Below are 17053 nucleotides of genomic sequence, written 5' to 3'. Positions count from 1 at the left end.
GGGGTCTGCGTCCTGGTTCAGGTTGGGTTTCCTCATTTTCAGGGAGGGGCAGATCATTGCCCCAACTGGGCAGGGCTATTAGGAGCATTTGGCAAGGTTTGCAATATGGTGGCCTGACACCGGTCTTCCTATGGTCCATGGCATCAAGTGGGTCCAGCCAGAGGGTGATGGAGGGGAAGCAGCAGGCACCAGGATCCCCTGATCAGGGCAGCTAGACAGCTCCCCCCCCCCCCCCCCCCCCCCCCCCGCCCCATGAGGTCTCCAGTGAAGTTTAGGGAGCAAGCCTAGGTCTCCTGGTATCTGCTGGGCTCCCAGAGCGGTCCTTAAATACAAGGGCCCTTCCCCTCACCCTTTATGGCGGCCAATTCCTGGGCACCTGCTGGGTCAGGCACAGTGCTGTTCACTTCAAAGAAGAACTTGGGCTTACTGTGCTCATTTTACAGACGAAGAAACTGAGGCTCAGAGAAGCCTAATGACTCACTGGATGTCCCAGAGTCTTGAGGTCATGCGTCTGAGCTTCGAATCCACATTGGCCTCCACACTTGTCCCAATTCTGCTGCTTTTTGTCTCTTTTTTTCTTTCTTTCTTTCTTTGTGAGGAAGATTGGCCCTGAGCTAACATCTGTTGCCAATCTTCCTCTTTTTGCTTGAGGAAGATTGTCACACCAAGCTAACATCTGTGCCAATTCATCTACATTATGTGGGATGCCACCACAGCGTGGCTTGATGAGTGGTACTAGGTCCACACCAGGGATCTGAACCTGCAAACCCTGGGCTCCCAAAGTGGAGCCTGTGAACTTAACCGCCTGGCCACCAGGTCAGCCCCCTAGTTCTGATTCTTACTGAGTTTGTTTTTCCAGTCACTTTGTCTTTCTGAGTCTCGGTTTGCCCTCTGTAAAATGGGGATAAGAATGATACCTCCCCTTAGGTTATTTGAGGATTAATTGTGATGCTATCCATGAAGCACTTCACAGTAGAACTTAGTAAGGGCTCAACAAATGGCCTCTGTGGGTCTTATGGTATTCTTGGGTCTCCCTATCTGGGCTGTCTGGGTAGCGACTGTATTTTATTCATCTTTGTATCTGCAGAGCCTAGCAGTGTGCCTAGCACACAGGAAGCGTGACAAAAAGTAAAAATAAAAAGATAGCTCTCACTCTTACCATTATTTTTATGTTTTGGCTGGCTAAGGCAAACCACTCTGGTCTGAGGCTAATTGCAGGATTTGGGGCAAGGGTACAAACAGAGGCCCACACGCCAAATGTCTAAATATTTAAATGTTATCAACCATGCTAATAACCTGCTAAATAAAATATGTTCTATCCTCCTACCTTGACAAATATACCTGAAAGGCCAAGTTCCAATTTAGAATTCTCGGATTCCTCTGGGTAATGAGCTGGTCCCTGCCTGCAGCTGCCCCTCCGTTGTCTGCCCAGCTCCAGCTCCGCCTGTACCCCACAAACAGGCACCCCTTAGTCACTCCTCAGACCTGGGGGTGGGCATCTTGCTGTGTGGTCCACCTTCAGGAGGACAGGTCTGGGAAGAGAGCTGTACAGATTCTGCTGAATTCACCCTGCTAACTGAGGCTAATGTCCAAGGAGGGGTCAGGAAGTCCTAGATCTGCTACCGATCAGCCCAGTGACCTTGGACAAACTCCCAACGCTCAGCTACCTCATCTGTAAAATGGGCCAGCAGCTCTGCCTGAGGCACAGGGCTGATGGGAGGGTCCACATGACAACAGAGATGTGTCTGCCTTGGGTCCTCCCAGCCTGGGGGTGGGGCAGCACAGCAGGCCACTGGGGGATGAGGATGCAGAGGCGTGGGACTTGGGCAGCCCTCCAGCAAGTCAGGCCTCCGAGGACGATCCCTGGAGGAGGGGCCGCTGAGCCAGCAGAATTGCTGAGGCTCAGCTTGGAGTAGAGCTGGCGGTCGCTTCGCTGCAGCCCGGGCTGGCCCCCTTCCCAGCTGCGCGGCAGCCTCCACCGGCAGCACAGCTCCTGCCCACCAGCTGTGCGCCTGCTCAGGCGCTCTTCCCTGGTGCCCCTCCCAGCCCCCCAGAGCCCTGGTGCCTGGCCCCTTATGTATGAAATGGGGACGACAAACGTACCCTCCCCATGGGCTGCTGGGAGCACGCAGCATATGTTAGCTGCTGTGGTTTCTATCATTCTCATAGGTGCCAACTCTGTAAGTGCCCAGCTGGTACATAAGAAGGGATCAACAACCATCCACCCCGTTCCTCCTTCCTGCCCAGCAGAGATGCTGGAGCTGCTCAGGCTGGGTAGGGAGCCTGGTCCTGTCTGTCAGTTACCCTTAGGCATTGGACTTGTGCACCCCCAGGCTCCACCCAGAACCCCTACAGAAAAGGCCAACAGCTCAAGCCCTGTTCCCTGGGTCACAAGTGGGACCCCACAGACATCCGGCGGAGTCTTCCAGCCCTCCCTCGGCCCCACCCCTCTCTCCTGCTCTCAGGCTCTTTGGAGGGTTTATCCTGCTCTGGACATCCTTCAGTCTCTGGGGTTCACAGGGCTCTTCCCTCCCGGCCTTCCGAGCCCACGTATTCATCTGTCACTCCCAGAGCTGCCCTGAGCCTGGTGGAGCTGCACTGGGGAAGCTTAGAGAGGAAGATGAGCAGGACATATGAGGTGTGGGGCTGCCCGAGGAGTAGTCACCTCAGCCAGAAAGGGTGAGATCAGGGGAGAGCTGAGCCCAGCAGGATGAGCTCTGTCATGTTCTAGCTGTGTGCCTTTGGACATGTGACTCTACATCTCTGAGCCTCAGTTTTCTTGTCTCCAAAATGGGGGTACTTCCTCCTCGGCAGAGCCACTGTAAAGATAATGTAGGTAAAACGCTTAGCATGGTTTGGCGGTTCCTCAAAAAGTTAAACATAGAGTTACCATGTGACCCAGCGATTCCACTCCTAGTGTATAGAGAAATGGAGACCTGTACTAAAAAAGATACTTGTATAGGAATTTTTATAGCAGCTTTATTCATAATAGCTAAAAAGTGGAAATAACTCAAGTGTCCATCAACTAATGAATGGATAAACAAAATGTGGTCCAGCCACAAAATGGAATATTATTCAGCCATAAAAAGGAATGACGTACTGACGTGTTACAACTTGGATGAACCTCGAAAACATTATGCTCAGTGAAAGAAGCAGGACACAAAAGACCATATATTGTATGATTCCATTTATATGAAATATCCAGAATAGGCAAATCCACGGAGACAGACAGCAGATTGATGATTGCTGGGGGATGGGGAGGTTGAGGGAGTGGGGTAGGCACTGCATAATGGGTACAGGGTTTCCTTTGGAGGTGATGAAAATGTTCTGGAATTAGATAGAGGTGGTGGTTGCTCAAGATTGTGAATGTGCTAAGTACCACTGAATCATTCACTTTAAAAAGGTTAATTTCGGGGGGCTGGCCTGGTTGCACAGTGGTTAAGTTGGCACGTTCTGCTTCCGCGGCCCGGGGTTCGTCGGTTCAGATCCCGGGTGCAGACCTATGCACCGCTTGTCAAGCCACGCTGTGGCAGGCATCCCACACATAAAGCAGAGGAAGATGGGCACGAATGTAAGCTCAGAGCCGATCTTTCTCAGCAAAAAGAGGAGAATTGGTGGCGAATGTTAGCTCAGGACTAATCTTCCTCAAAATAAATAAATAAATAAAAAGGTTAATTTCATATTATGTGAATCGCACTTCAACAAATAAAACAAACACCTGCATAACACCTCACACAGAATAAGCCCTCAAAATGCTATGAAAGGTGTTGAAAACCAAGGGCTCAACAGGCAAAGAGGTAGAAAAGCCTCCTTGGAGCAGGCAAGGGTTCAGAGGAGAGAGTGTGGTGGCGAATTCTGAGACTGTACTCCACTCTGGCTGGACGGAGCACGTGGCCTGTGAAGCAGAGAGCGGGAGAAAGCCACAGGGTTGGCAGGGGCCAGGCCCAGGAGTCCGGGGGGTGACAGGGGACCCCTGAAGGCTTCTAACAGGGGTCACACAGGTTTTTAATAGACTACTATGCAATGTGAAGGACAGCCTGGAGAGGGGCTGGAATGGGTATGGAGAGGCGGGTCAGGATGCTGTCAAGGGACAGGGAGTGGCAGATGCATCCGGATCACGCGAGGCTGTAACACATGGTGGGCACTGGAACACAGAAGGGGAAGCCCTTTGGTCTATGATAAATTGTTTTGCCCACAGAAAGTGGAAGTGTCCGTGTGGCCTTCGAGGGACAACATCTAACAGGGAGCTGGATCTCAGCTGGAGACAGGTTGGAAACTCCTGGGGCAGGGATGGTATTGGAAGCCCTGAGAGTGGACGAGAGCCCCCAGTGACAATGTGGCGTGCAGAGACAAGAACTCTGGAGGGCACCAGCCTTTAGAAGGCAGAGAAAGAGACTGGGTGCCAATGCAAGAAGCTAGGTGACGGGAGCTTCTTAGGAGCAGAGCTGCCGACCACTGCAAAGACGTCTCAAGATGCAGAAGGAAAAGTATCCGCTGGGTTTGGCAGTGTGAGATGGCCAGTGACCTGGTGACATTTTCATTGGAGAGCTGGGGTCAAAGACAGGACAGCGGGTAGAGGAGTGAGTGGGAAGCGAGGACATGGAGCCAGCAAGGCTGAGAGGACGGCTCTTTGGAGAGGGTGCCAGCTGCTAGGAGAGTTTTGGGTTGTTTTATGGTGTTTAAAGCCTCAGGAGAAGGAAGGAGGAGAGGTGGGAAAGGTACAGGAAGGAAGGTTTCTGGGACCTGGGGCCTGGAGGAATGGGCAGGGGACATGGCCTTGGTCAAGGGGCCAGAGAAAGGAAGGGTGGGGGAGGTGTGCAGCTATGATTGTAAGCGCGGTAGGAAGAAACTGTGGGACAGCCTGTCTCAAGGGCTCTCTTTTTTCTGTGACAGAGGGTGAGGCTGCGTGTGTGGAGTGTGGGAGGGCTGGAATGGAAAAGGAGGTATGAGCAACCCCAGTTTTTGAGTGGTTGCTAGGCTGAGTGGAGGGACCCGAGGGTCAGGCTGGCCGGGACTGGACAGGCCTGAAAGTGCCTGAACTAGGGTTGCCTGATCTAGCAAATAAAACTAAAGGAAGGCTAGTTACGTTTGAATTTCATGTAAGCAATGAATAACTTTTTTTAGTATAAGTATATCCCATGCAATATTTGGGATATACTTACACACACAAAAATTATTGTTGCTTATGTGAAATTTACCTGTGATTTAACCTGGTTAATTTATCTGTAATTTACCTGGGAATCCTAGCCAGGAGAGGGGAGTAGGGGATGGCGCCACGCCGCCTTGGGACCCAAGCCTGGAAATGGGTAGCCGTGTCAGAAGGGTGCGGTGCCCGAGTGGGAAAAAGACTGGGACTGCTGCTTTCGTTCACCCCAGTCCCCGCGCCGCGAAGCAGGGTGCAGGCCTCTCCTGCTTCTTGCCCGGCAGGAGGGGACCCCTGCCCCAGAACTTTGGTCTTGTCCCATTCACCTCCCCCACACCCCGCTCCCCCGCCCCGTATGTCCCATGGTGTCGCCCTAATGGCTCATCGATAATTCTACGCTCGGCCTCGGCCTCCATCGACTCGCTCCAGCTCCGCTCCCCAGTCCTGGACCGCGGCGGAGCGCAGAGCCGCATGTAAGGTACGAGGCCGCGGGACGAGGGCCGGAAAGCGGCTGCCGGTGGTCGGGAGAGCGCGCCCAGGGGAAGCTGGCCCAGCGGGACGGAGCCAGGGCCGTCAGCGGAGCACCAGGGAGCTCGAGGGTCCAGCCAGAGAGCGCCCCCTCCCATCAGGTCCAGCCGCCGGCCTGCTACGCATGCGCAGCCGCAGCACTCGGCTTTCCTCTCCCGCCGGTCCGCCGCCCTGCGCACGCGCGGCCCGCCCCTGCGGCAGAGCGGCGCCCCGGGTGTGACTGCCCCCTGCCGGCCGTAGGTGGGGTGGCGTCCCGGCCCGGTCCTTGGGGCGGGGAATGGCGCATGCGTCTTGGAGCTCGGAGCTGTCCCTCGCCTGTTGTCATGCGTGTCCCTGAACCTCTCTAAGCCTCAGTTTCCCCATCTGAAATGAGGGTGATAATACCTAACCCTCAGCATCTAGTGGACCTGTAATCCACTTAGGACCTAGAGGGTATTCCCAAAATACTGCACTCCTCTCTCCTCCAGATGCTCTGACCTCTGACCCATTGTTGATCATATCTCTGGCCCGGGCCTTCCAAGCAGCCGCACCATGAACACATCCCCAGGCACGGTGGGCAGTGACCCAGTCATCTTGGCCACAGCGGGCTATGACCACACGGTGCGGTTCTGGCAGGCCCACAGCGGGATCTGCACCCGCACTGTGCAGCACCAGGACTCTGTATCCTCCACTGGGAGGTGGGGAGGGTGGTGCTAGGTAGGACGCCTGGTGGGGATAACAGCCTGGGCAACGGCCTGAGGTGGGAAGGATGCAGCAGCTGAGCCGGATGCTGGAGGCCTTGAGGGCCCCGGCCCCAGGGCTCTGTTCATCATCCTTGACAGACCCAGCAGGTGAATGCGCTCGAGATCACGCCTGACCGCAGCATGATTGCTGCTGCAGGTACCTGCACCCTCGACCCCAACCCCTGATCTCTGGTGGTCCATCTAGGCACAGCCCAACTTCAGTTTGACCTGTGCCCCTAGGTTACCAGCACATTCGCATGTATGATCTCAACTCCAATAACCCCAACCCCATCATCAGCTATGACGGGGTCAACAAGAACATCGCGTCTGTGGGCTTCCATGAGGATGGCCGCTGGATGTACACGGGTGGGGAGGACTGTACTGCTCGGATCTGGGACCTCAGGTGTGGGGTGCTGGGCAGGGAGGGCCTCCCGCCTTGGTATGGTCATGAGGGCCAGGCCAGGAGACTGTCTTAGGTGGGTCCCCTCTAAGCAGAAGCTGAGATGAGGGTTTCTGTGTGGGTGATTTATTGAGGGCAGTGAGGAAAGCAGGATAGGGCAGGGATGAAGCCACACAAAGGCCAGTCCAGCCTCAGCCTGATTCCAAAGGGAGATTTGGAGAGTGAATTGCATGAAAGAGCGAGTCCCACCTGGAGGCAAGGGGCTGGCCTTTATGTCCCTTCTAAGTCAGTCATTGGCTGCAGGCTGCCCTTGGGGAGGGCCAACCTCCCAAGTATTTCTTATGAGGTAGCTCCTTTCAGCAAAGGGATAAAGGCAAATGCCCAGGGAAAGGGCATCTGGGTGGGGCACCAACAGCATTCACTACAGACTGTGCATGTCCCCCACCCCGAAGGTCCCGGAACCTGCAGTGTCAGAGGATCTTCCAGGTGAATGCGCCCATTAACTGCGTGTGCCTGCACCCCAACCAGGTGAGGGGTATGCACGGGGCTGGACACCCTGGGGTTCTGGAGGACCGGGGTCCTACCCTACCTCACCCTCCCTGCACCCCAGGCAGAACTCATTGTGGGTGACCAGAGCGGAGCCATCCACATTTGGGACTTGAAGACTGACCACAACGAGCAGCTGATCCCTGAAGCCGAGGTCTCCATCACATCTGCCCACATCGACCCTGATGCCAGCTACATGGCCGCAGTCAATAGTACTGTGAGTCCTGGGATGGGCGCAGTGGGGGAGGCTGGCTCAGCAGCACCTAGCCCCTGAGCTCCCTTATTCCCTGCAGGTGGGCTTATTCCCCCAATGTCTCTCAGGCCTTTCTCCTCCCCCTCCCAGTCCTGCTTCCCCATCCTGGGCTCCAGCTCCAACCCAGCCACCAAAGCCAGAAACCTGGGTGTTGCTTCTGATGCCACCTCCACTAGCTGCCATAGCCCATAGCAGGCCAGTCACTTCCATCTCCAGAATCTCTCAAGTCTGTCCACTTCCCACTCTCTTCCCTGTCACCTCCTGATCCAAGTTTCCTGTATCCCTCAATGGTGGCTGCAGCCTCTCTCTGACCTCCCTCCCTCCTTTCTGACCTCCCCCCTGCCCCCAATCCATTTTCCCTCTGCCGCCAGAGCATCCTTCAGCAGTACCAGCCTGATTACATTGTTCCCCTGCATATACCCACGATGCCTCTGGCTCCTTACCATGGCCTCAGGATGCTGCAGCTTGGCCTCTGATCTCCTGTCCAGCCTCATTTTCTCCCTTTAACGTCCATTAAATTTCAGCAAGTCACTTGTCCCACAGTGTCCCCACACTGCCCTCCTCTGAGCCTTTGCCCTGCTGGTCCCTCCGTCTGGGGTGTCTCCTACTTCAGTCCTCACATTCCCGTTGGCCAGGAGCATCCTCCAGGAAGGCCAAGCATTGCCTCCTGCTCTTGGCCTTCCAGGTATAGCCCTGGTTGGGGCTAGGTCTACCAGGTCCTCCAGGTAGGAGCAGATGTGTCTGCCACACATCCCCTGCCCCCAGACCCCTGGGCACAGCCACAGTGTTGGATGGCAGTCCCTGGATCTGGATCTAGTAGCCAGGGCATCCTTCCCTATGTGTCACACTGGTGGCTCCAGGCCTCCCATAACTTCCCTCTTACCCCACAGGGGAATTGCTATGTCTGGAATCTGACCGGGGGCATTGGCGATGAGGTGACACAGCTCATCCCCAAGACCAAGATCCCAGCGCACACCCGCTATGCCTTGCAGTGCCGCTTCAGCCCTGACTCCACGTGTGTGCCGGGGCTGGGGACTGGGAGCCCTTGGTGGCTGTAGGGTGGAGGGGACCTGCCTGGGGCTGGGGGCTTGATGGGTCGGGGCCTGTCTGGTGGACAGCAAGGGGGTGCAGGGTGGGAGTGGCTGCTGATGACACCCTGCCATGCTCACCCCACCCCCAGGCTCCTTGCCACCTGCTCTGCTGACCAGACGTGCAAGATTTGGAGGACATCCAACTTCTCTCTGATGACAGAGCTGAGCATCAAGAGCAGCAACCCCGGAGAGTCATCCCGAGGCTGGATGTGGGGCTGCGCCTTCTCAGGGGACTCCCAGTACATCGTCACTGGTGAGCCCTGCCCGCCCTGCCTCCCACCCTGCCAGCCTGGTCACGGCTGCTGCTCCTTGCTTCCTGGGAGCCGGCCTCCAGTGTGCCCAGCTGCGGGTTGTGCCCTGAGCTGCTGCCCACGCCCTCCCTCCTTGCAGCCTCCTCTGACAACCTGGCCCGGCTCTGGTGCGTGGAGACAGGAGAGATCAAGAGAGAGTACGGCGGCCACCAGAAAGCTGTCGTCTGCCTGGCCTTCAACGACAGCGTGCTGGGCTAGCCTATGCCTCCTCAGGATTGCAGGCAGCCTTCTGGGTGCACCGGCTGCATGTGCCTGTTCAGCTGCCCAGGTCAGAGTGAACCCCTATGGGCTAGCCTCTACCAGCCTAGGCTCCTGGACCTGACTGACCTTCCCTGGCCCTCTCAGCCAGCCTAGACTGGCCAGGCTCGTCCACTCTGGGGCTCTCTTGGCGCCCAGTGGCTTATCTTGGTGTGAAAGAGCTCAGGAGACCTCCCTGAGCCAGCCTGCCCTCCCCTCGGAAATGCTGGACCCACACGGCCTAGAGCCGCTGAGGGGGACCTGAGGCTGGCGCCCACGCCCAAGCCAGTGCTTCCCCCTGCCCCACCCTGCCCGTTTCATGTCCCGAGGCCACAGACAGCACCATCATGGCCAGGTGGAGGGGTTTATTAGCCCCGCCAGCAGCTGCCCTCTGTGGTGCTGGTGATGGGGCCCACCAGCTGGCTGGCCTGTGGGGCTGGGCCAGGCTAGGGGCTCAGTCTGGGAGATAATAAAAGCAGACGGAGATACAGATGTTGCTTGGGAAGCAGATGTCAATGCACAGGTAGATCAGCCGCTGCCTCGGGGGCCCTGGGGGGAGGGGCCTTCGTGAACCCAAAGGGCTCCTCCTCCCCTGTCCCCAGACTGTCCTGCAGGAGCCCAGGCCTCTCCACACAGCCTGCCCCAACTCACCCTCTGCTCGACGGGCCCAGTAAATGGGGGTCTTTGCGCAGAGGTGCTGCACCGAAGCCCCAACTTGGGCAGGGTCCACCTCGTGGCTCCCAAGCACTGCCAGCAGCTCCTGGGCACGGTGGGTGTGCTGGCTGGGGCTGCGAGACTCTTGGGCCTGCAGAGAAGGCTCTGGTGGGCCACAGGACAGGGACACTTGCACTGTCCCTTGGTGGGCAGGGCCCATGGGTCTCTGGACATGCTGGCACGGGTGCCAGCCCCGCCTTGACTCTTGTCAGCAGCCTCAGCCAAGGCAAGATAGAGCTTCTGTTCCCCTGAAATTGGAGCCCCTGCCCGCCCCAGGCCCGGGCTGTACACAGGACCCTTTGTCTGGCCTCTGGCCTGGGAGCCTGGCCGTGTGGGGGCTGCTTACCTCTGAGGTGTTCACCAGCAGCTGCAGGGTCTCTCGGTCTCGTGCCTCCATCAGGTGGAGGAAGCAGGCCTGGTGCTCGGGGGGTCGGTAACAGACGTGGCCCTGGAGAGGCAGCCAGGTGAGGCAGGGCCGCCTGAGCCCCCTGGGCGGTGATCCCCCCCAGCCCACTCACACTCTGCCCGTCGAACAGCACTGCCCAGCTGCGATTGCTCTGAGCTGGAGTCACCCTGATGGTCGCCACGTTCTGGGCCACGTCCACCTGGGCAGTTTGGTTGGGCTGGGGCACACTGGGGCTCAGGAGAGTCAGACGGAGCATCTGCAGCAGTGGCTGAGAGTGGGCAGTGGAGCTCAGCTGGGCAGTGTGGGGCAGCCCCAACACTCCCCCACCCCTGCTTCAAGCCTTTTGACCCCTCCACCGCTCTGGCCCTCCCGCCCTCAGCTCCAGGCGCTGGCTCCACCCAAGCTGCAGTATGTTGGCCTTTCCTCCCCCTTCCACTGTCCGTGCCTCTGCCCGCGTTCTGAGGAGGGGCTCACCTTGGGAGGGCTGGGAGCAAAGCCAAGAAGCCCCCCAGCCACAGCCCCTGCAGTGGCCAGTGCCAGCAGCAGCAGCAGCAGCAGGCCAGCAGCTCCCCAGCCCCCATGGCAGGGCTTGGTCTTCACCTGGGGGCATATTGCAGTCAGTGGAGCCTGGAGCAGAGACCAGAGAGCAGGCTGGCTCAGGGAAGGTAGGGGCTGAGGAGGCTGGGAGGTGAGTGCCACACTCCTGTCACCTGCCCAGGGCATGCCCTGGGTCTTTGTCCCAGGAGAGGACACTGGTTGATGGAAGGCACTCACCCCAACAGACCCAGGCCCGGGGCTCTCCGCACGGCAGCTTCCCTGCTCCATGCTGCAGCCCTGGTGACAATGCGCTGATTGTCAGCTGCCCCTTGGAGTCAGCCAGGGAAGTCTCAGGCTGGCTCTGATGAGCCAAACCACCGTCCTAGCCCCCTCCTCTCCTGACCCCACTGCTTCCTCGCCAGCCCAGCTACCTGATATCTGCGTCGGAGCCAGGACAGCCCCCTCCCTCCCACCTAGGGGGTGCTTGTCACCATGCCTGGCTCTCCTGACACCTGGCCTGTGCAGACTGGAGAGCATATGGGCCTGGGAGGTCATGAGAGCACGGTCGTTGTGGAAATCAAGTCCCCTGGCTGGCACAGAGGACAGCCCAGGCTGGGCCAGAACAATTTTAGAGTCTTGTCGGGAGCAGATTTACTTTTTCTTAAAGAGGACTGTTTGTTTCTAGTCTCTCAGGCCAGGGCACCTAAGAGACCATCACTAAAGAATTGGTATGGAACTCTGTGCCACCTCCCTTCCCTCCCCATGTACCCCAGCTGTTCCCCATACCCAGCACAGCATGGGCTGACGAGCATTCCAGAGTGCAGGCCTGAGGCCAGATGGCTTCCAGAAGGCTCCACCGCCTTAAAGGCAGCCTATTCAAACCTCCCGCGGCCCCGGGGATGGCTAGGGCAGCCTCATGTCTGTTAGCCCCACCCTGCCCGCATGGCTTTCTCTAACTGGACTGTGCTACCACCCTGGCTCCTAGCTTGTGTTCTCAGCCACTTGACACCATGGACTGTGACAGTCAGGGCTCCCCCTGTATTAGCAGCCCTCAGGACGGGTGTGGCCTCCACCAGCTGCACCCCATGGCCCTTTCTCCCTCTGGTTTTCCTTTGTGCCTTGTTTTTCCTGACTCTTCAGCATCACCTTCTAGTGGGCCTGAAATGGGGTGGAACTGCAGTGGTCTGTGTTCCAGCTCTGGAACTGGAATCCCAGAAAGGCCTTCTGCTTGGAGTGCTCCCACCCTACCCCCATGCTGCAGTTAGACAGCTGCAGCCTCTGTGAAAGGCCGCTGTCTAGGCGAGAGCAAGGAACGCCAGAGCCAGCGTGGGTTTGAGAGTTTAATATGCATTTGGGTTCACACAGTGCAACAGGGGCAGAGATGGGGCACACACAGGCTCCTGGGCCACTGCCCAGCAGAAGAGGGGAGTTGTCACTGGCTGCTGCACCGGCCACGTGCTCCTGGTGTGGGTGACAACGCCCTGACAGGCCTGCTCAATATCCAGACCCACCTTGAGCCGACCTCACAGAGCCAACGTCAGCACCACCAACCTCACAGGCGCCGGCTGCCCTTGTGCTGCCCCATGGCAGAGTCTAAACCCCAGACACCCCAGGCCTGGGAGGAGATGAAGGTTTGGGATAGCCTTTATTGCTCTGAGAACTCTTAGAGAATGAGTGAAGGAGCACTGGGATCCTGGGGTGAGAAGAGAAGCTACAGGCTGTGGGCAGATGCCACTGGGTGCAGGGCGAGGCACTGGGAAGGAGTCGGCCAAAAGGAACAGCTTCCCTGACCCCACCCTACAAGTGTGGCCAGAGTCTGCTTATCAGGCTTGTTCCCAAAGGTCAGCAACTGAGGGAACAGACTGAAAAGGCCAAGGTCCCCTGCCAAGAACCCTTGGCTAGCCAGCGGACCCTGCCAGTCCTCCTACTGGCCACCGACAAGGGACTCCAGGGCCAAGATAGGTGGCCTCATGCACCACTGACATCTAACCCCACCCCAACCAAGGGTAACAAGAGGACAGAAAGAGATCGGATGCTTTGTAAAAGGACTTCCTGTTCTTGGGGACACCTCTTTCCTCCCCGACCCAGAGGGCACCCTGGGTGACAGGCATTCCTTGGCTAGCACACGCCTTTAGCCATGCTGCTGGCTGCAGGGCACGGAGACTTCTTCAGTGGGATTTTCCCTATGAGACAGAGCACAGCTATTAATCAACACACTTAAGATTCAATCCACCACTTGACAAAGTTGTTCAAAAGTTAAAAAAAATTTTTTTGTACCAATGCTGCTCTGAGCTCCCTGCAAGGCAGCCCAGAGTTCAGCGAAGGCATCCATGCACGGCCTTGGCTGCTCAGTCCAAGTCATCCGGGTTTAAATGCACATTTGAGAAAGCCAAGCTGGGCTGAGCTTACGGAACTGCGCAACCATGTGTGCGGAGCGGCAGCCCTGGGTATCTGAAACGGAACACTGAATTGTGACATCAGAGTGGTTTTTAAGGAAGTGTGGGGTGGTGGTGGTGAGGGCAGAACTCTGCACCCAAAGGACAGGGAGACAACACCTGGGAGCAGCCCCGTCCTCCACTCCCACCCTGCAGGTGAGGGGCTGGGATGCAGCAGCAGTCTCCCCTGCTGACCACTGATGGGGCCCTGGAGACGGTTTGTACAAGTTTCTCACAACAGTCAAAATAATCAGCCCCTCCTTCCCTTTGCCCTGCAAGGGAGCTTGATCCCTGAATGAAATTCTCAATAAAATACGTGACACCCCCAGACCTGCCTCAGTCCCAGCAGCAGGCCCTGAGGTTACCTGAATCCTGGACAGATGCTAAGCCAGCCCTTGCCAAAGGCACCCAAGGTCTAGGACCCCCACAATACCCTCCAAGCTTAAAAGAGCATCTTGAAATAGAAGCATCTGTAAACAAAACTGCCCCCCAAACGTTCACGTACAAGGTTAACAACTAGTGCCTTTGCTTAACTCCAAGTCTACTCTTTGAAGCCGCTTAGTTGAGCAGATGCTTAAGCCCCACCTATTAATTTGGGTAAGTGATTTTCAATTTTTTTTATTCTGGAGATTAAAGACACTAAATCTTTAACCTTGAAGGGCGGGCAAAAAGTCGGCTATGCTGTCAACATAGAAGTCAGGGACCACTGTCTTCTTAGACATGCAGTCACTTTCCTGATTACTCTTCACATCCCCTAGAGTGGAGACTCCAGTGAGGGTCAGGATGGTCTTCAGGCCACACGTGACTCCCAGGAGGATGTCCGTGTCCAGGCGATCTCCCACCATGACGGTGCGCTCCGGGTTGATGCCGTACTCCTGGGACACGCAGTCGAAGATGAAGCGGCTGGGCTTCCCTATGATGTCTGCCTGGCGCTGGGAGGCCATCTCCACGGCTCGGACCAGACAGCCGGTACCTGCGGGGCGGAGAGGGAGGGGAGGAGAGCTCCCAGGGTCAGAGGACAGGAGGGGCCGGCCGGCCGCCCGCCCTCCAGCCTCCCGTCCCCGGGGCGCACGGACCCGCGATGAAGCGGCCGTTCTCGAGCGGGAGCCGGTTGTCCATGTTGGTGCCCACGAGCAGGCAGCCGGGCTGCTGCAGGTATCGCACGGCCTTGGTGAGCTTCATGTAGCTGAAGTGCGGGTCAAAGCCCACCACGACGGCGCGCACATCGGGCTCCAGCGGCGCGTCCAGCCAGGCGCGGGGGCCCTCGCCCTGCAGCGGCTCGGGCCCCACGCCCACGCAGGCGACGCCCACGGCCTCAAGCTCAGCCTTCAGGGCCTCGCCGCCCAGCACGTAGGCTTTGGGGGCCGGCGCGCCGGCCAGACGCTGGCGCAGGTAGAGCGCAGTGCAGTAGGCCGTGCCGAAGACCTCGAGGCCGGCGCCGGACCCCGCCGGGCCGCCGAAGCCCAGGCGCCGCAGCTTCTCGGCGTAGGCCTGCCGGGTCTTGCTGCTGTTGTTGGTGATGAAACCGAGGCGCTTGCCGCGGGCCCGCAGGGCCTTCAAGGCCTCGGGCGCGCCGGGCACGGCCGTCTCGCCGCGCCACAGCACGCCGTCGCAGTCGAACAGCAGCGTGTCCACGTCGGCCAGCAGCGCCTGGGCCCGCTCGGCGCTCAGCCGCACGCAGCGGGCGTCGTCGCCGCCAGCCTCCGCCGCAGCCATGGCCGCCCGCCGCCGCCCGTGGCCGCCGTCGCCGCCGCCGCCACCGGCCGCTCCTCGCAGCCGCCCGCCGCTGCGCCCGCCCCGCCCCCGGCGCGCTCATTGGCCCTGCGCTTCGTTCGCGCCGCCCATTGGACGCCGCCTGCGCCAATCCGCCCCCGCCTCCGCTGGCTGCGGGAGCTAAGGGCCAACCGTCGCGGCCCGGCGCGGAGAGGCGGGCGGCCATTGGCTGCCGGCTCGGGGCGCCCCGCTGATTGGCTGGCAGCGAGCCAACCGGCTTTCGGAGTGGAGCGTTCACTGCGGAAACTCTGCGGAAGAGCCTAGAGCCGGCGCAGGACGTAAGGCTGCTGTTCATTGGCGGTCGCAGGGCAGCTCGCCCATTGGAGGCGCGTGGTCAGCCTAGGTGACGGAGGCCCTCAATCGAGTGACCCCGGGCCGGGCCGGCTGCTGATTGGCTGGCTTCTCTCCGGTTGGGCGGGCGGGGTTCTCCGCAGGAGCGTGGCGCGGGGGCTGCTGTCTCCTTTGGGCTAGAGTCACGTCCGCACCTTTGCCTGGGCGGCGCCAGGCGGTGGCCTCCGCGCGGGACACGCTCCGCACACGATGTCGGCGCATGGGCCGATTACGGCCAGTCCTGACAGCCAGCCCGTGCCTTCTTCCCAACAAGCCTGGCGTTCTCGTTTCCAGTCCTTTGCAAAAACGCTTTCTCTGTGCCTTAGTGGTCATGTGAACAAGTAATTACAAGACAGTGGGATTGGAATCTTTAAGAGAAGGACACTGCCTAGAACACAGCACTCAGTAATTGGTCGCTACGTCATCATTATTATTGGATATTATTAACTTTTACTGAGGCGTAACATAAAGTGCATAAATCTTAAGTGTGCAAGTTGATGGAAATTTTACATACCTATACGCCTGTGTAAACACAACTGAGCAAGATGCAGAATATTTCCATCACTGCAGAAAGTTCCCTCCCGTTCCTATCCAGTCAATAGCAGATACCCCTCCCCCAATCATCTTTCGGACTTCTGTCACCATAGAGTGAGTCATAACCTCCTTTGCCTGTTCTAGACCATCTTATAATGAGATCTTACCGTGTACTCTTATGAGTCGTGCTTCTTTGCATCAACATGTCTGTGAAATCCATCCTTCTGGTTTTTTTTTAATTGCTGCATGCGCCACGGTAACAATATACCCTCCTTTATCTGTTCTCCAAGTGATGGACATTTGGGTTGTTTCCAGTTTTGGACTATTGTAAATAATGCCCCTGTGAACGTTCTTATTCCTACACACTCATTTGTGGACATGGGCACCCATTTCTCTTGGGTATCATATACTTGGGAGTGGAATTGCTGGTTCATAGGATAGATGTATGTTCATTGTTATTACTTTCAATAGGGTGGGGTGGCAGAATAACGGGCCCCAGTTTCCTGAGAACCTACCCTGTGCCAGGGGATCCAGAACCCCACCTCCTAGAGTGTCAAACCCCTGCTCCTCTCTTGGGCCCCAGGTCTCCACATAGTCTTCTGGACTTCCCCCCCATCCCCAAGACCACAAGGTAAAGCCAGTGACCTCAGTTCCCTTAGGGCCCTGTTTGTTTCCATACGGCCTGTTTCTGTTGGTCTCTGCTGGCCTGGGAACTCAAGGAGGACAGGGGCCGTGGCCCACAAGGGCGGGGCATGCGAAGTGTTCCTGCCTGGTGCACCCACCACCCAGAGCTTCCTGCCTGTGTCACTCAGTTTTGGTGGTGGAGCTGAACCTGGGAAAAACTGGATTTGACAGATGATCACAAACCCTGCTTTAACCACCTGGAAACATCCAGTGTATGTCGTACACTGGCCAGAATGGGAAACGCTGTTGCTGTCTGGCCTGTGCCTGCTCGTAGAATACTTGCCCAGTGCTTTGATTTCCTGGGCACTCAGTAAGCATCTAGGCACTGAATGCTGCTTCTTACCTGCATTACCCTGTTGGAATCACAGGAGAGCCCTGAGAGGCAGGGATTGTTAGTCTCCTCTTTTAC

At 57.7% G+C, this 17053-nt stretch overlaps 3 protein-coding genes and 1 non-coding gene across 18 annotated transcripts; 1 reads left to right on the top strand and 3 right to left on the bottom strand.

Moving 5' to 3' along the window:
* Positions 1 to 3176: 3176 nt before the first annotated feature.
* Positions 3177 to 12076, bottom strand: BRICD5 (BRICHOS domain containing 5). 12 transcript variants are annotated; one of them, XM_070232437.1, is made up of 6 exons: positions 11126 to 12076; positions 10826 to 10951; positions 10464 to 10619; positions 10292 to 10393; positions 9883 to 10036; positions 9582 to 9780 (listed from the first exon to the last, which is right to left on the bottom strand). In XM_070232437.1, exons 1-6 carry the CDS (start codon positions 11174 to 11176, stop codon positions 9686 to 9688), a joined length of 684 nt encoding a protein of 227 aa, XP_070088538.1. In that variant the 5' UTR covers positions 11177 to 12076; the 3' UTR covers positions 9582 to 9685. The 12 variants fall into 12 exon arrangements, with proteins under 12 accessions (XP_070088540.1, XP_070088542.1, XP_070088538.1 ...); XM_070232435.1 differs by having other exon boundaries at positions 10826 to 10978; positions 11126 to 12048; XM_070232439.1 differs by lacking the exons at positions 9582 to 9780; positions 9883 to 10036 and adding an exon at positions 3177 to 3895 and having other exon boundaries at positions 10826 to 10978; positions 11126 to 11307.
* Positions 4405 to 9721, top strand: MLST8 (MTOR associated protein, LST8 homolog). Of its 4 annotated transcripts, none has more exons than XM_023616558.2 (9): positions 4405 to 5621; positions 6139 to 6331; positions 6499 to 6550; positions 6634 to 6796; positions 7246 to 7321; positions 7404 to 7556; positions 8483 to 8607; positions 8773 to 8936; positions 9074 to 9721. In XM_023616558.2, the coding sequence occupies exons 2-9, from the start codon at positions 6203 to 6205 to the stop codon at positions 9190 to 9192; spliced, it is 981 nt and encodes a 326-aa protein (XP_023472326.1). In that variant the 5' UTR covers positions 4405 to 5621; positions 6139 to 6202; the 3' UTR covers positions 9193 to 9721. The 4 variants fall into 4 exon arrangements, with proteins under 4 accessions (XP_023472326.1, XP_070088527.1, XP_023472327.1 ...); XM_070232426.1 differs by having other exon boundaries at positions 5561 to 5772; XM_070232427.1 differs by having other exon boundaries at positions 5584 to 5911.
* A 139-nt stretch (positions 12077 to 12215) lies between the features above and the next one.
* PGP (phosphoglycolate phosphatase) lies at positions 12216 to 15115 on the bottom strand. The gene is made up of 2 exons (XM_023616560.2): positions 14400 to 15115; positions 12216 to 14296 (listed from the first exon to the last, which is right to left on the bottom strand). The coding sequence occupies exons 1-2, from the start codon at positions 15037 to 15039 to the stop codon at positions 13971 to 13973; spliced, it is 966 nt and encodes a 321-aa protein (XP_023472328.1). The 5' UTR covers positions 15040 to 15115; the 3' UTR covers positions 12216 to 13970.
* On the bottom strand, positions 12363 to 12422 carry MIR1842 (microRNA mir-1842). The gene has a single exon (NR_032927.1). It is a non-coding gene; the product is annotated as a microRNA mir-1842 (primary transcript).
* Positions 15116 to 17053: the final 1938 nt, after the last annotated feature.

The sequence above is a fragment of the Equus caballus genome, chromosome 13 (genome assembly GCF_041296265.1).
Source record: "Equus caballus isolate H_3958 breed thoroughbred chromosome 13, TB-T2T, whole genome shotgun sequence".
Taxonomy (NCBI): Eukaryota; Metazoa; Chordata; class Mammalia; order Perissodactyla; family Equidae; genus Equus; species Equus caballus.
This window is presented reverse-complemented; position numbering and strand designations above follow the sequence as displayed.

Bases quoted from the DNA above. Each gene is read 5' to 3' on its own strand.
- MLST8 (XM_023616558.2), top strand. From the start codon at position 6,203: ATGAACACATCCCCAGGCACGGTGGGCAGTGACCCAGTCATCTTGGCC. The intron at 6,332-6,498 runs GTATCCTCCACT...TGACAGACCCAG, and splicing joins CTGTGCAGCACCAGGACTCT to CAGGTGAATGCGCTCGAGAT. The intron at 6,551-6,633 runs GTACCTGCACCC...CTGTGCCCCTAG, and splicing joins CAGCATGATTGCTGCTGCAG to GTTACCAGCACATTCGCATG.
- BRICD5 (XM_014728338.3), bottom strand. From the start codon at position 11,074: ATGCCCTGGGCAGGTGACAGGAGTGTGGCACTCACCTCCCAGCCTCCT. The intron at 10,620-10,825 runs GTGAGCCCCTCC...GCCCACTCTCAG, and splicing joins TTGCTCCCAGCCCTCCCAAG to CCACTGCTGCAGATGCTCCG. The intron at 10,037-10,291 runs GTAAGCAGCCCC...CCTTCTCTGCAG, and splicing joins TGCTGGTGAACACCTCAGAG to GCCCAAGAGTCTCGCAGCCC.
- PGP (XM_023616560.2), bottom strand. From the start codon at position 15,039: ATGGCTGCGGCGGAGGCTGGCGGCGACGACGCCCGCTGCGTGCGGCTG. The intron at 14,297-14,399 runs GTCCGTGCGCCC...TCCGCCCCGCAG, and splicing joins GAACGGCCGCTTCATCGCGG to GTACCGGCTGTCTGGTCCGA.